General features: G+C 45.0%; 1 protein-coding gene and 1 pseudogene across 4 annotated transcripts in view; both read right to left on the bottom strand.

Annotated features, from left to right (window-relative positions):
* The window catches only part of LOC100607493 (putative protein SSX8), an 82,024-nt gene extending 66,882 nt beyond the window's left edge, over positions 1-15,142 (bottom strand). Inside the window, exons 1-7 of one of the 4 annotated variants that reach the window (XM_003271065.1) lie at positions 15,074-15,142; positions 14,791-14,913; positions 14,528-14,642; positions 13,750-13,845; positions 11,847-11,896; positions 9,748-9,883; positions 7,314-7,414 (exon numbers count right to left, since the gene is read on the bottom strand). In XM_003271065.1, coding sequence (XP_003271113.1) covers positions 7,314-7,414; positions 9,748-9,883; positions 11,847-11,896; positions 13,750-13,845; positions 14,528-14,642; positions 14,791-14,913; positions 15,074-15,142 — 690 coding nt within the window. Of the gene's footprint in view, positions 1-7,313; positions 7,415-9,747; positions 9,884-11,846; positions 11,897-13,749; positions 13,846-14,527; positions 14,643-14,790; positions 14,914-15,073 lie in introns of those variants that run through there. The other 3 variants (XM_030807399.1, XM_030807400.1, XM_030807398.1) reach the window with 3 other exon arrangements.
* On the bottom strand, positions 2,236-7,043 carry LOC100597006 (annotated as a pseudogene).
* Positions 15,143-16,911: the final 1,769 nt, after the last annotated feature.

Here is a 16,911-nt window from a genome sequence, read left to right as displayed (position 1 = left end):
ACTTTTACGAGAAAGCATAGGAGAAACATCTGAGATCTAGGGCATAGTGAACGGTTCAAAAAGCATAATCCATGAGGAAAACAAATAAATTGGATTTCATCCCATTTAAAACTTTTGCTCTACAAGAAATCTTGTTAAAGTGATGAAAAAAGGGTATGACCTGGGGGAAATGTTTGCAAACCACATATCTAAGAAGGGACTTACATCTAGAATATATAATGGATATGTACAGTACTCTCAAAACTCATTGGTAGGCTGAGCATGGTGGCTCAGGCTTGTAATCCCAGCACACTGAAAGGTCGAGGTGGACGGAGGGCAGATCCCTTGAGGCCAGGAGTTGGAGACCAGCCTGGGCAACATGGCAAAAAAACCATCTCTACTGAAAATACAAAAATTAGACAGGCGTGATGATGCCTGCCTGTAATCCCAGCTACTCGGGAGGCTGAGGCATGAGAATCACTTGAACCAGGGAGGTGGAGGTTGTAGTGAGCCAAGATCATTCCACTGCACCCCAGCCTGGGTAACAGAGTGAGACTCTTTCTCAATAATAATAATAATAATAATAATAATAAAAGTCAATGGTAAAAAATATAAACAAATAATCCAATTAGAAAATCATGAAAAGATGTGAACATACATTTCACTGAAGAGGAAATAAGCCAATAAGCACATGAAAAGACATTCAACACTCATTTGCTTCATTGGATGCAAATTAAGACCACAATGAGGTATCACTACACACTTATTACAATAGCTAAAATCAAAGACATAGTGACAACACCAAATGGTGACAAGGATGCCGAGAAACTGGACAATTCATTTAGAGCTGCTGGGAAGGTAAAATCTTACAGCCACTCTGGAAAGCAGTTTGGTAGTTTCTTATAAAACTAAACATGCAATGACCATACAATTCAACAATCACACTTCGGAGAAGTTAAAATGTATGCCCATCCAGAAACTTGTACATAATTGTTCATAGCAGCTTTACTTGTAATAGCCAATAGCTGGAAATAATCAATATGTCCTACAATAAGCGAATGGCAGAACTGTGGTACATCCATACCATGGAATACTACTCGGTAATAAAAATGAACTATTGACTGGGCCCAGTGGCTCCCATAGGTAATCCCAGCACTTTGGGAGGCCGAGGCGGGCGGATCACGACATCAGGAGTTTGAGACCAGACTTGCCAATATGTTGAAACCCCGTCTCTATGACTAAAACAAAAATTACCAGGGTGTGGTGGCGCATGTCCGTAGTCACAGCTACTTGGGAGGCTGAGGCAGGAAAATCACTTGAACCCAGGAGGCAGAGGTTGCAGTGAGCCAAGATCATGCCACTGGACTGCAGCCTGGGCAGCAGAGCGAGACTCTGTCTCAACAACAACAACAACAACGATGAACTATTGATCCACAAATATTAATAACTTGGAGGAATCTCCACGGAATTATGCTGAGTGAAATAAGCCCCTAAAACGTGATATACTATAAGATTTCATTTGTACAGCATTCTAGAAAAGACAAAATTGTGGAAATGAAAAACAGATTAGTGGTTGCCAGGGGTTAGGGATGGTGGATGGGAGGAGAGTGAGTATTACCAAAAATGAGAAGCACAAGGGATAGCATTGTGGTGATGGAAATGTTCTGTACCTCGTTTTTTTTTTTTTTTTTTTTTTTCTCCAAGAGGGATTTTCACTCTGTCACCTAGGCTGGAGTGCAGTGGCACGATCTCGGCTTACTGCAACATCCGCTTCCCAGGTTTAAGTGATTCTCCTGTCTCGGCCTCCCATGTAGCTAGGACTACAGGCATCCACCAACTCACCTAGCTAATTTTTGTATTTTTAGTAGAGACGGGGTTTCTCCATGTTGGCCAGGCTGGTCTCAAACTCCTGACCTCAAGTGATCTGCCCACCTCGCCCTCCCAAAATGCTGGGATTACAGGCATGAACCACTGCACCCGGCCATGTTCTGCACATCGAAACACTTTCACTGAATATAGATGCCTTTACATTTTCTTACTTACGTTACAAAGCAAAAGCCAGCTTCATAAACACTATTCTATTATGTATCAACTGAAAAAAACATAGATTTTTGTATCAACTGAAAAACACATATATTCCAGAAAAAGGTTTTGAAGACACATGGAAGTGGAATGTGCCTGCATTAAGAGCAGAGCTTTTACAGGACCACCTGTCTCCAGCCGGCTCCCAGGGACCACTGAAAACAGCTGCTACCCTCAGAATGACAAGATGGTCTTGTTATTGATTTCACTGGACTCTCGAATCTCATCCCCCTTGACCACCAGCAGAGGCGAGACCTGATGATGTCACCACGGGTTGGCTTGGCCAGAAGCCCATAATCTTGAAGTCGTAGACACACCTTCCAAGCATCACAATCTTTGGTTTCTTTAATAACAATAGCATTTAATAATTCTTTTCCTCCTGGGAACAGTGGATCACGCCTGTAATCCCAACATTTTGGGAGGCCGAGGCAGGTGCATCACCTGAGTTCTGGAGTTCGAGACCAGCCTGACCAACATGGTGAAACCCCATCTCAACTAAAAATTCAAAAATTAGCTGGGAATAGGGGCACGTGCCTGTAATCCCAGCTACTCAGGAGGCTGAGGCAGAAGAATGGCTTGAACCGAGGAGGTGGAGGTTGCAGTGAGCCAAGATCGTGGCATTGCACTGCAGCCTGGGCAACCAGAGTGAACCTCTGACTCAAAAAAATAAATAAATGAATAAATAAAGTAATCATTTTCCTCTTACAGCAGTCACAGCATCAGAAGGTAGCTTCATGGGTTCATTTCTCAACATAATACCCTTGAGATAAAAACCTTGCATTTTCAGCAAGGTTTTCTTCTTCTAAAACCTCAAGGGCTGCAGTGGCCACTCAGCAGCCTAGTGGATTGCCACCATATGTGGACCCATGTTCCCCTGGCTTAATGGTCAGCATTATGTCATCGTCCCACAGCACCGCAGACACAAGAGTGTCAGCCCCCAGAAAGGGCCTTTCCAAGGAGGTCTGTATCAGGTCTGACATTTTCATGATCAACAGCCAGCCAGTTCTGGCCAATCCTATCTGTATTTCATCAGCAATGAACAGAACCAAGCTGGGAGCATGAGATGGGACGAGGATAAGTTAAAATACCACAAAGCTTACTGTTCTTACGGAGATTCAGCTGGTCGTCCTTTCCTTTCCTTTCCTCTTTCCTTTCCTTTTTCCTTTCTTTCTTCCGTTCCTTCTTCCTTTCCTTTTTCCTTTCCTTTCTTTCCTGTATTTATTTATTTGACAGTCTTGCTCTGTCGCCCAAGCTGGAGTGCAGTGGTGTGATCTCAGCTCAATGCAACCTCCGATTCCTGGGTTCGAATCATTGAGTGAGCCCAGGAGGTCAGGACCAGCCTGAGAAATACAGCAAAAGGCAGGGTGGTGCATGCCTGTAGTTCCAAGGCCGAGGGGGGAGGATTGCTTGAGTCCAGGAGGTCGAGGCCAGCCTGGCCAACATAGTGAAACCCCATTTCTACTAACAAGAACAACAAAAAAATAGCGTGGGCGGGGTGGCTCACCCCTGTAGGTCCCAGGCCAAAGTGGGAGGATTGCTTGAGCCCAGGAGGTCGATACCAGCCTGACCAACATAGCAAAAGCCTGCCTCTCCTAAAAAAAATGAAAATTAAAAAAATAAATAAATAAAATAAAAATGAGCAGGGCAGAATGGCACATGCCTGTAGTCCTGAGGCCGAGGTAAAAACATCACTTGAGTCCAGGAGATTGAGACCAACCTGGGCAACATAGCAAAATCCGGTTTCTACTAAAAATGAAATAAATAAATAAATAAATAAATAATAAATAAAGCATGGCCAGGTGGCACATACCTGTAGTCCTGAGGCTGTGGCAGAAGGATCCCTTGGCCCCAGGAGGTTAAGGCCAGCCTGGTTAACATAGCGAAACATGGTTTCTACTAAAAAAAAAAAAAAAAAATCGTGGGCAGGGTGGTGCATGCCTGTAGTCCCAAGGCTGCAGCGGGAGGATCCCTTGAGCCCAGGACGTTGAGACCAGCCTGACCAACATAGCGAAACCGTCTCTATTAAAAAATCAAAAACCAAAAAATATGACAGGGGGTGGGGTGGTTCACGCCTGTAGTCCCGAGACCGAGGTGGGAGGATTGGCCAAGGTGGATGTAACCAATACCACAATCACATCCCATAAGTAAATACATTTTCGTCTCTCCAGGGCTACAGGTAAAGGATGGTAATTGTGCACGCCACACTTAGATTCCCTTTCAAAAATGTAATCAGAGGTTTGAGGGCCTTGGACTGTTTTTTCAGTTGCAACAGATGTAGAAGCCACTGAAGAATGAACTCCACGACTAAGTACAGCAAAGCTCTGCAAATGTGCTAGTTTGGAAAACATTGTGTCTTTCAAGTAGAAAAATCACAGATCCGACTATTTTTTTCTTCTCACTCTTCAGACTAGAATCCAGATGTTTAACGCAAGATCCAGGGGAGGTCTTTGGAGAGATCAAAATCTCCTGACTCTGTCGCAGTGGCAACAAAGTGTTGCTGGAGGAGGAGACAATATTGTGCAGTGTCACTGCCCAAGGATGATAGACCAATCAGGGCAGTTAGTGAACTCCATCTGGCCAATCAGAAGTCAGAACAGTAGGCGGGATAAGCGAAGCTGATGTGGCGTCTATCAGTCCAGCCTCCAGGGACAGAACCTTCTCAAACTGGGGGCAGAGACTCTGATTTTCCCGCCTAAAGCATCCCCAGGGATTGGCTACTTTAAGTTCAGAGTACTCATGCTCTGACTTTCTCTTTCGATTCTTCCATACTCAGAGTACGCATGGTCTGATTTTCTCTTTCGATTCTTCCAAAATCAGAGTAAGCATGCACTGATTTTCTTTTTCCATTCATCCTACCCCTCCCCTCCTCCGCGATGCATTTGCTATCTAGTTTTAGTAAGGAGTGTATATGAGGCAGGCCGCCATCTCAAATCTTTCCTGTCAGTTTCTAACTTTTTCAGGTAAGGGATTTTTCCTAGGAACTGGGAACAGAAGCCAGGGCTTGTTCAATTCTCCCTCCCTCCACCACACACACTTGTCCTCCTTAATGTTTCTGAAGTCAGTGAGCTCTAAACTCAGCCCCTCCTGCACCTGCCAGCTGTAGGACCTGTGACAAGATGCCTACCATCTGTCTGGGAATCCGTCTCTCATATCTCATATAGGCATAATGATGGTAGTTTCCTCCTTCCAAGGCTGGGGAGAAGCAAGAGGCCAAGGTGATGGGTTATGGACAGTCAAAACAGCTCCAATCCTGCCTCCACCTGGGGCTGGTGTTTCAAGTCCGTGGTGTGTGAATGGAGCTTTGATGTCTCCTTTCACACACAATGCTTTGTTCTAAAATAGACTCCCCTCTGCCCTTCCCTTCCCCACAACTCTTTCCCCTCCACACTGTGCAATGGTACATGTGAGAAAGAACTGTCCCATTCCCAAATCATCGTCCCCACCCCAGCCCCCAGGCCCTTGGTTGGTGAGACCCTTGATGGGAAGTCTCATGCTTCTGCCCAGGGGACTTTCTCACTGTTGCTCCCCTGCATGGAGACTAAATGGACTCTTCTATTCCCTGTGCATCACATGGTCTACAGTGCATGCATCTTCCTCATTCCTCCATGTTCCCCAGATGACGATTTCATCTGTGTCTTCTCCTACATACTCCCAAATGGACCGTCCCAGCCCTAGAACCCGAAAATGGTTCAGAGAGAGAAGGCCAAGTTGCCCAACCACCTGCTGCAGAATCCTGCTCCAGGACTGAAGTGTATAGTCCCTATCAAAATAAAAACTGGAGGCCAGGTGCGGTGGCTCGTGCCTGTAATCCTAGTACTTTAGGAGGCCAAGGTGAGAGGATCGCTTGAGCCCAGGAGTTCAAGGCTGCATTGAGCTATGATCATGCCGCTGCACTCCAGCCTGGACAGAGAAAGACCCTATCTCCAGAAGAAACAAACAAACAAAGAAAGCCAACAACTGGAAACATCCTCCTCTAGAATGGTGGTCAGGAACATCTCCCTGTCTTGTTCCCTGATGTCTCTCCAGCACCTAGAACAGCGCTGAGCACGAGGACGCACTCATTGGGGTTTTGTTGAATCAATGACTCCTTTGACACAGCAATTCCACTTCTAAGAATCTAAAGAAATATTCACACATGTGCACAGAGCTGTATGCACAATAATGAGAGGAACAAACAACTGGGAAATGTTTGCAAAGGTTTATTAACTGTCAGTGACTGATAGAGGGGAATCGGATGAGGGGAGTACATGTTGAACAGGAAACAGAGTGAGGGGGGCTTGACTAGGACACATGGCAATGGGAAAAGCATATGGGAGATGCTTGTACTGGTACTTGGTGTGTGTGTGTGTGTGTGTCTGTGTGTGTGTGTGTGGTGTAGTGTGTAAATGCAGAGGAAAAAATCTGAAATTAAACACTCAGAACTGCCCTCAGTAGTCACATCTGGGGAGAGATGAAGATAGTGCTGTTCTATGCAGAGAATACCTGACAATACTTGTTTTCTGACGTAGGTGCATAGATACACAAACCAAAATATGCATTAAGTATGTCTTGCTCATCAATGATAAAGATAGTATCTAACAGAATGACACACTGTAAGAAAATACAATGGAAACACTAACATCGATCTCTTGTCACACTAAGAAAAATGACGCTCAACTTTTCACGGTTGTGAGCACTTGCTTTCACTTGTTATACACCTGATGATGAGGGTCCGCAGCCATGCCCATGTTTATGAAAGGTCACCACATTCTGCTTCTCATCAAGGGCACGTGTCATATCCCCAAGGCCTAGGCGAGAAGAGAGAAGGAAAGTAAGTGACAGCGAGTTTCCACTGCCCAATAACTCAATCTCAACTCCTCCTGACCTGCAGACCCTGCACACTCTGATTCTGCCCTGCCTCAGGACCTGGACACGCCTTCCATGGTTCCTCGAAGTGAACCATCTGCTCCTGCCACAGTGACTTCCTTGCCTGGTTTATGCATTCCTAGGCTACAGGAAGGTGTGGCCACATATCAGGGCTGACCTGGGGTTTGGGAACCCACAGCATCCGGGGTAGGGAGGATCCCTGGATATACAGGGTAGGGAGTAGAAAGAGCATGGGAAATCTCATCATTCAGCCTCAATGCTGTACAGTAGAAAATTATGAGAAAGGAATCATTTGGGAAACAAATGACAAGATGGGATACCAGTACCATAACAGAATAGCACATCTGCAGGGATGTGGGGGATGAGCTGAAGGTTCACTTATGGAGTTACTCGTCATCTTCTTCAGGGTCGCTGATCTCTTCATAAATCACCACCTGCTTTCTCTCACGCAGTCTGTGGGTCCAGGCATGTTTCCCCCTTTTGGGTCCTACGATGGAGAAGAGTTGGAAGATGAGGGTTGGGTAGGTTGGGAGTGTTAGGCTCTGTTTTCTCAAAAAAAGGAGATGCCTTCCCCCTCCCTAGTGCCCATGGGCCTTCATTATCCAGTTTTTCACATTCTCTGGCTTAGAGAGGCTGAGACTTTAGACCCACACCAATACAGGCCAAATGCCAATTAAAGTTTTAGCTTCTGGCTCCTTCCGTTGTGAGGTTTAGATTCCCAACCTCTTCACTTATGGGAACATTCACCCATACCTCCTTTCATTCTGCATGTATTTGTTAGGGGCACACAGGCACACCTTGTTTTATGGCACCTCATTTTTATAGTGCTTTGCAGACACTGTAATTTTTTGGGGGGAATTCTCACCAATTTTACACTTTTCCATTATTATTATATCTGTTATGGTGATTTGTGATCAGTGAGCTTTGATGTTATTATTGCAATTGTTTTTGTTGTTTTTTAGTCTTTTAAAATAATTTGTTTTATTTTTGTGGATACACAGTAGGTGTATATACTTATGGGGTACGTGAGATATTTTGAAACACACATACAATGCGTAATTAGCACATCATGGAAAATAGGGCATCCATCCCGTCAAGCATTTATCCTTGTGTTACAAACAATCCAATTACACTCTTTTAATTATTTTTAAATGTATGATTAAGTTATTATTGACTATAGTCACCCTGTTGTGTGTAAATGTTTTAGGGGTAACAGGAACTCCACCCAGAGAAGATGACTAACATAATTCATCAATGTTGTGTGTATTCTGACTGCTCCACCGATGAGCTCTTCCCCTTCTCTTTTCCTTTTCTTGGGCCTACCTATTCCCTGAGACACAGCAATACTGAAATTAGAACAATTAACAATCCTAAAATGGCCACTAACTGTTGAAATGAAAGGAAGAGTCGCATTCTCTCACATTACATTAGAATCTAGAAATGGCTAAGCTTAGTGAGGAAGGCCTGCTGAAAGCCAAGACAGGATGAAAGCTCGACCTCTTGCACCAAATAGCCAAGCTGTGCATGCAAAGGAGAAGTTCTTGAAGGAAAGAATAATACTAATACCCAGGGAACACACGAATAAGAAAGCAAAACAGCCTTACTGCTGCCATAGAGAAAGTTTGAGTGATCAAGATAGAACATGAAACCAGCCACAACATTCCCTTAAGCCAAAGTCTAATTCAGAGCAAGACCAGAACTCTCTTCAAGTCCATGAAAGCTGAGAGAGGTGAAAAAGCTGCAGAAGAAACGTGTGAAGCTAGCAGAGGGTGGTTCATAAGGTTTAAGGAAGGAAGTCGTCTTCATAACATACAAGTGCAAGGTGTAGCAGCAAACCCTGTTGGAGAAGCTGCAGCAAATTACCCGGAAGATCTAGCTAAGATCACTGATGAAGGTGGCTACACTAAACAACAGATTTTCAATATAGATAAACTAGGCTTCTATTCGAAGCAGATGCCATCTAAAACTTTCACAGCTAGAGAGGATTCACTCCAACTTTGAAAGAAGTTCTCCTGTGGGTAAAATGCTGTCCAATAGCATCACATACTACAGAGAAACCCTTCATGAAAGGGAGAGCTAATCGATGTGGCAAATTTCACTGTTGTGTTCTTTTAAGAAACTGCCACAGCCACTCCACCCTTCAGCAGCCACCACCTTGATCAGCCAGCAGCCATCACCACCCAGGCAAGACCCTCCACCAGCAAAAAGAGTGACTCACTGAAGGCTCAGAAGATTGTTAGCATTTTAACAATGAATTAGTTTAAAATTAAGGTATGTACATTTTTAGACATAACGCTATTGCACTCTTAGTAGACTGCACTGTAGTGTAAACATAATGTTTGTATGCACCGCAAAACCAAAAAAACAATGTGTGTGACTCACTTTATTGCAGTGGTCTGGAACCGAACCTGCAATATCTCTGAAGTGCACCTGTACTGGGTAACAGGCACTGAGCTGAGTAAGATATGACCCCAGGTTATCACAGATAGAATCGCCTGAGCACCGTTCATGTCATCAGGCCTTCTAGATTAAATTTAATGCCTCCAAACAATCTATGAACTATGATTCTTTATTTGCAACTTATGGACGAGGAATCTGGAGCTGAGAAAATTTGGAAGACTTGCCCCAAGTCACGTGGTTTTTCTATGGATGAGAACTCCAGTCTGTGTCTCTGGAGGTCACGTCTAACATCTCATCTGGAGCTGGGCGAGCTCCTCAGCCCAGCCTGGACCCGGGCTTGTCTGGGATCCAAGCCACACACCCAGTCCTGAACATCGCCAGGGAAGCCAGAGGGGTTGTTCCCAAATCGTTTCCTCTTACCTGATGTCTTGTTAATCTTCTCAGAAGTATTTGCTTTTCCCGGGGGGCACAGCTGCTTCCGATCGTTCTGTGGGGCAGATGCTTCTGACACTCCCTTCCAATCATTTCCTTCCTCTGCTGGCTCCTCGGGGGTGATCTTTATAATGTGAAGGTCACAGATAAACAGTATGAGTGACATTTGTATAGTGCTTTAGAGCTTACAAAGGGTCTTCACATGCATTAGCTTATTCAGTGTTCTCAACAACGCTGGGAGAGTTACACTTGCCTAAATAGGAGAAACCTGGGAGATTAGAAGCAAAAGGAATGGCCTAAATGAATGGGGTTTCCAGGGCTAGAATGCTTATCTTCATACTCTTTTAAGACTGACATTCGTGCAAACAGCAGAAATCTCCATGTAATTCAGAGTGTGGTACAGAGAAGATCTGGAGAAAAATAGCATTCTAAGAATTCACAAGGTCTACAAAAGGAAGAACTTCTATAAAATACAAGGGATCCCATATAAGCTTGTAGACAGCTGCTGGGAGAGTAAATGTAAAGACATAGAGAGGGGACAAAACACTGCTGAACAAGATGGTGTGGGGAGATGAATACAGGGAAGGGAGGGGTAAAGAAACGGTTTGCTGAAATTAATCTAGGCAGCAAAGAAAGCAGTACCAGATCTGGCATATCACCCTACCGAGGCACCAACATTGAATGTGGAATTCAGTCAGGTGGTGCCCATACCAGTTCTGGTTACATTGGGATGTGTCGCTGACCAACAATCTTAAGCTACTTTTTTTTTTTTGACAAAGTCTCGCTCCGTCACCAGGCTAGAGTGCAGTGGCGCGATCTTGGCTCACTGCAATCTCCCCCTCCCCGGTTCAAGCGATTCCCCTGCCTCAGCCTCCCGAGTAGCTGGGAGTAGAGGCAGGCGCTACTACGCCCTGCTAAGTTTTATATTTTTAGCAGAGACGAGGTTTCACCATGTTGGCCAGGACGGTCTCGATCTCTTGACCTCGTAATCTGCCCGCCTCGACCTCCTAAATTGCTGGGATTACAGTCGTGAGCCACTGCACCCGGCCCTTAAGCTACTTTTTACTCAGCTTCCTCACTTATGAAATAGTGAATAATACATGTAAAATAGACTAAGGGAAAATCCTCTCTGAGCTTGTAAACATTGTTCAAATGTAATAATAATAACAATTAATACCTTTCTGGATCCTTCTTTGAATTCGTTCTCCATACTGGCAACCCAACTCCCAGATCCCTTTACCTTCTAAACCAGAGCTGAATCTGCACTTGCGGAATCACTCATTCAGGGGCCTCTGAGGGATCCCCTGGGCTGGGACTGGGGCTTCCCGGATGCCCCAGGGGCAGACAAAGCCCTCAAGGAGCTCAAGGAGGGGCCAACAGTCAAAGCGATTCCTAAGCCATGGGAGTGGCCCCGGTAACAGAGCAGAGGCCAGCTGGTCCTTCCTGTTGCAAGAGTGGGTGTCTCAATGGAAGCACCAGCAGGCCCTATGGGGTAAAGCCCTAGTGAGCAACATCTGAACTTCATAAACAAATGCAAACGTGAATGAGCTTTAAATGGCTTGGAGCTCTGGATTAGACTACCATTGCCACTGCGCCCCAGGAAAATCCTTTAACATCTCTGTACCCCGATAGCCTCATTTTATTATTATTTTGCTGATAATTATGGTCTATAACATGAACCATTATTCTTTACTTCCATTTCATGGACTAGGAATCTGGAGCTCTGATAACTTAGAAGATTTGTGCCAAGTCACATGGCTTTTATATGGATGACAACCAAAGTGTGTGACTCGTTATTATTTGGAGATAATAAAAGAAACAACGTCATAGAGGTCTTCTCATGGATTAAATTAATTAATCCATGTGAACTGCTTAAAATAGTATCTGGCATCACTATGAAAACAAAAGAAGTATTAAGGATCACAACTGTTAGTATTATCAAGCCGTCGATGTTACATAAGTTGTTGTGATAGATATGGGGAGAAAGAGGCAATGAGGTCATTTTTGATATTCTCTTACTCTTCCCAGTGTTCACATCCGTGAAGGGAAAAAGGTTCTCTGGTCCTTTAGATTTGAGAGATACTCACCTTCGGGATGATTCTCTGGAGCCTGCCAAAAGTCATCTGAAGACGTTCAACTGAAAGAGAATACATCAGAATTTTTCTTGTTGGTAAAGATTTCCAAACTCTAGAGAGACTTCTGTCGCATGACGGCATTCTGCAGCATAGGGTTATGAGTCCACTCACTGTTGAGGAGTTATTTGAGATTTGTTTCTGAATTATGTTTAGTCATGGTTGCTTCATTTATCTGTGGCATCAATTCAGAATTTTACATCTCATGGTTTCTCAAATGGGGGTTAAATCCCATCACAGTCTCATCTTATTCCATTACATATCTTTTACTTTTTCCCAAATAATTAAACTGATTGGTTGGGAATCTGAACTGTATCCACTCAAGATGTGAACAACTAAAAATCACCGTACACTTCAAATGGGTGAATCTTATGGTATGTGAATTCAGCTGTTAAATGTGTGATGAACCATGGATGATTTAGTCCAGTGGCTCTGAAATATTTTCAGTATAAAGACACTCCCTTAATGTCAAAACTTGGCAGATACTGAAGCACTGGATTTTCAGATCTCTTATGGTGATTGTGGGAGATGGTTGATTCTGGACTGTTTAGTTGGGGAGTAATAAGTATGCTGCAGACAGTTTAGACACTCTGACCTTGTCTTATGATTGTATTGTCAGAGCAGAAGAGCAAGTAAACACATATGTCCTCTTTATATTCCTGAAATGCACAAAGATCTCTACCCAAGAGCCTGTCTTTTTTTCATCCTATGTTATCTCCGCTCACTGACAATTGGGAAAGCTCTCAGTGTGTTAGATGAGGGATCACTCTTTCAAACTCACTTCCAAGCTCATCACGGATAATTGGGGTTGTTTGGGAATGAGAAGACTATTTGGTTTTAATAAAGTACAGAGACACGGCAATCTTTATTACATAATGTGTGCATCACCCTCTCTCTTAAGTTATTTATCCGATATCTACATGCTGTTAATGAAACAATCTCTTTAAGTTTTTGGCGGCTCTACACTTTTAACATTTTCTTTTTTTTCCACTTTTAAAATTGTCTTAACTGTCCTTTGATTCATTAACAGTGTTTAGCAAGAACAACATGTCCTTTAAAAAAGAAACATTTCAAACACACAGAAAAGTATGGGGAATAATATTGAGTTCAGCCGCATCTCAACATTACCCCATGACTATGTTAGATCTGATTTATTTATTCAGAATGTTAGAAACACTATAAATGGGCCGGGTGCAGTAGCTCACACCTGTAATCCCAGCACTTTGGAGGCTGAGGCGGGTGGATCACCTGAGGTCAGGAGTTTGAGATCAGCCTGGCCAACATGGTGAAACCCCATCTCTACTAAAAATACAAAAATTAGGTGGGCATGGTGGTGGGTGCCTGTAATCCCAGCTACTCAGGAGGCTGAGGCAGGAGAATCGCTTGAACCCAGGAGGCAGAGGTTGTAGTGGGCTGAGACTGTGCCATTGCAATCCAGCCTGGGCGACAAGAGCTAATCTCCAGTTCAAAACAAAAACAAAAACAAAAACAAAAACAAAACAAAACAAAACACACTATCAACAAGTCATGACTGAAGCTGTCTGTGCAGCACTCACCAATCCCTGCCCCCGCTCCTTCTCCATTTACAGGCAGTCTCCTCATTTTGATGCCTTTTTATTCGCATTTATGTTTTTATGCATTTACCATTTACTTATTATCCATGAAAATACATATTGTTGTTTTGCATGTTTTAGAATTTTATGACTGGCCTCTGTAGTTAACTTTCTGTATGCAATTTTTTTTTCACTCAACCCTGATGTGTGTGAGGGAACAAATGCCAGAGGATCTTTCCCAGGTAGCTGAGCTGAAAAGCAACTGGGCTTCAGGAGACCTTTCCAGTCCCTTCCCATCTACTCACCCTCATTCCTGCGGTTACGGTCATTATCAGAATCATTCCCCTGGAAGTCTGTGGCCTGTTTATTACACATGAAAGGTGGGAGGGTGACGTTGAAACCTAGAAAGAAGCAAAATGTTTATTCCTTAAGGGACAAACTTAGGCCTGGCACGGTGGCTCATGTCTGTAGTACCAGCACTTTGGGAGGCTGAGGCAGGAGGATTGTTTGAGGCCAGGATTTCAAGATGAGCCTGTGTAAAATAGAGAGACCCCCATATCTACAAAATACAAAATAAAATTAGTTGGGCATGGTGGCATGTGCCTGTAGCCTCAGCTACTCCATCGGCTGGGCAGAAGGATTGCTTGAGCCCAGGAGTTCGAGGCTGCATTGAGCTATGATTGCACTACTACACTCTAGCCTAGGTGACAGAGTGAGACTCTGATTCAAAAAAAACAAAAGGGGGAGAGAGAGAGAGAAAGAGACAAGCCGAGAGAAGGAAGGTAGAGTGGGAAGTGTGCTGCAATGCCACAGAGACAGTTGGGCTGATCAGAACAGACGCCTAAGGGAGAGAAAAGTGCAGGATCCAGGTAGAAGCTCCACTATGGCCAGTCCCCACCCTCAGCTCTGACAGGATACAGAAGAGCAGAACACCTTCTGTAGCAGAATAACAGAAGCTGCCTTGCGGTTTTTCCCTGCACAAAAGGAAAATGTGGGGTACTTTCTGCAGCCTAAGAAGTAGCCAAAGCAGGAAAAGGGATGCTCATGTGTCCCCAGACTGGTCTGTTCCTAGAACTTTGTTACCTAGTTTAGTCATGGCCTCATAGTTTCTCTTCATATACACATAGCTGATTTTCTCCGAGTATTTCATGTTTTCCCACTCTTTCTTAGAGAAGTATGTGGCAATATCATCCAAGGCCTAAAAAAAAATAAATTTTGGCAGTGACTCAGCTAGGCATGTCTGCCATTCAGCTGGAGCCGCTTCCTGTGTGCTGGATCTGGGAAGTGAGGATGATAATCCGTCCTGGTTGATGCCATGGTTAATTGAGAGACCATGGGGGACCTACCCTAGCTTCTCCCGTGGCACACATTAGGGCTTTAATGCTGCTGTCTGGCTCTCTTCCCACCTTCCAGAATGGACTGAGAGTCACCAAATGGAGTGCAAGGTCACAGACTTGTCTCCAGGGATGCTAGGTGATGACAGAGCGAGGGTGGGAGGCTCCCAAGGATGCAGATCTCCCCCGAGACCCTGCTCCTTGTCCCCAGGACCTCTGTCCTCCCCTCCTCAGAAACCTGGTCTCCCTACTCTGTCCCCTGGACCACTGTTATGCCCCCTCCAGGTCACCTTACCTTGCTTCTCTTTTCTGATGTTTTAGCATCATCCCTGGGTCTCTTTGCAAAGGCGTCGTCTCCGTTCATGGCACCAGGAGCAGTCTGACCTGCAAGAGAAACAACCTGAGACTTTCTAGCCACAGGACCCTTGGTCCTGTGGAGGGAGAAATCAGTGAAGGCTGGCCACACTCAGTCACCTGGAATTAGGTGTTGCATTTCTCCATTCGGGGCTTATCTGTCCGTAAGAACATGGAGAGAAGTCAGATGAAAACAGGGAGCCTGGAGAAGTATTGCTTGGGGATGACAGGTTTCCTAGCAGCCTTGAGTCTTCAGGAGGGGGTTGGCTAATGTTGTTAGTAGTTTCCCTGGGGCTAGGCTTACCCTGAAAGATGTACAGACCCTTGTTGGGGAGGCAGGGACGTGACTGTGTAATTTTATTGAGTGGGGGCGTTCTGACTCCTCCACTCAATAAATAAAGGGAGGGAAGTGAGTCCCAGACATAACGTGGTCTCTCTGGTGATGGATCTGATCAGGCAGAGGGATGGGCGGTTCTGTTCTGTTGAAGAGAAATGACCTTCACTAATATGAACAGATTTAGAAGCTATTACTGGGTTATTTGTTAATTATTAGAAGGAAGAGAGCTAGAATCTCTGAGACTACAAGAGCCTGCCATCACTTAGAGAAAATGTGGGGTGTTTCAATTTGCAGCAATCGGCCAGGCGCAGTGGCTCATGCCTGTAATCCCAGCATTTTGGGAGGCCGAGGTGTGCAGATCTCTTCATCCCAGGAGGTTGAGACTAGCCTGGGAAACATAGCAAACCCCTCATCTCTACAAAAAAAAAAAAAAAAAAAAAAACCACACACACACACACAAAATTGGCTGGGGGCAGTGGCGCAGGCCTATAACATCTCAGCAGTTTGGTCAAGGGGGGTGGATCGCTTGAGCCCACGAGGTCGATACCAGCCTAGCCAACCTAGAAAAACCCTCTACTAAAAAAAAAATGAATTAAAAAGTATTAGTGGGGGCGGGGTGGTGCTCGCCTGTAGTCCCCTGGCTGAGGCAAGAGGATCTCTTGAGCCTCATGGGTCGAGGCCAGCCTGGCCAACATAGCAAAACCCCATTTCTACTACTAATAATAACAACAAAAATAATAACATCAGCGAGGTGGTTCTTGCCTGTAGTTCCGAGGCCGAGGTGGTCACCTGAGCCGCGGTCAAGCCCAGTTCAGCCAACATAAGGAAACCCTGTCTCCACTAAAAAGAACAAAAACAACAAAACTAGCAGGGGCACGGGCCGGGCGCGGTGGCTCACGCCTGTAATCCCAGCACTTTGGGAGGCCGAGGCGGGCGGATCACGAGGTCAGGAGATCGAGACCATCCTGGCTAACATGGTGAAACCCCGTCTCTACTAAAAATACAAAAAAAATTAGCCGGGCATGGTGGCGGGCGCCTGTAGTCCCAGCTACTCGGAGAGGCTGAGGCAGGACAATGGCGTGAACCCGGGAGGCGGAGCTTGCAGTGAGCCCAGATCGCGCCATTGCACTCCAGCCTGGGCGACAGAGCGAGACTCCGTCTCCAAAAAAAAAAAACTAGCAGGGGCGGAAGGGCACACATCTGTAGTCCTGAGGCTAAGGTGCAAGGATCGCTTGAGCCCAGGAGGTTGAGGCCAGCCTGGCCAACATAGTAAACCCGGTTTCTACTAAAAAAAAAAAAAAAAAAAAGCGTGGGCGGGATGGTGCACTTCTGTAGTCCCGGGGCCGAGGCGGAAGGATTGCTTAAGCCCAGGCAGCAGAGGCCAGCCTGGCCAACATAGCGAAACTGTCCGTACTAAAAAAATAAAAAATATTAGTGAGGGT

The sequence above is a fragment of the Nomascus leucogenys genome, chromosome X, assembly GCF_006542625.1.
Source record: "Nomascus leucogenys isolate Asia chromosome X, Asia_NLE_v1, whole genome shotgun sequence".
NCBI lineage: Eukaryota > Metazoa > Chordata > Mammalia > Primates > Hylobatidae > Nomascus > Nomascus leucogenys.
The sequence above is the reverse complement of the archived record's forward strand: the minus strand, read 5'-3'. Positions and strand labels throughout refer to the sequence as shown.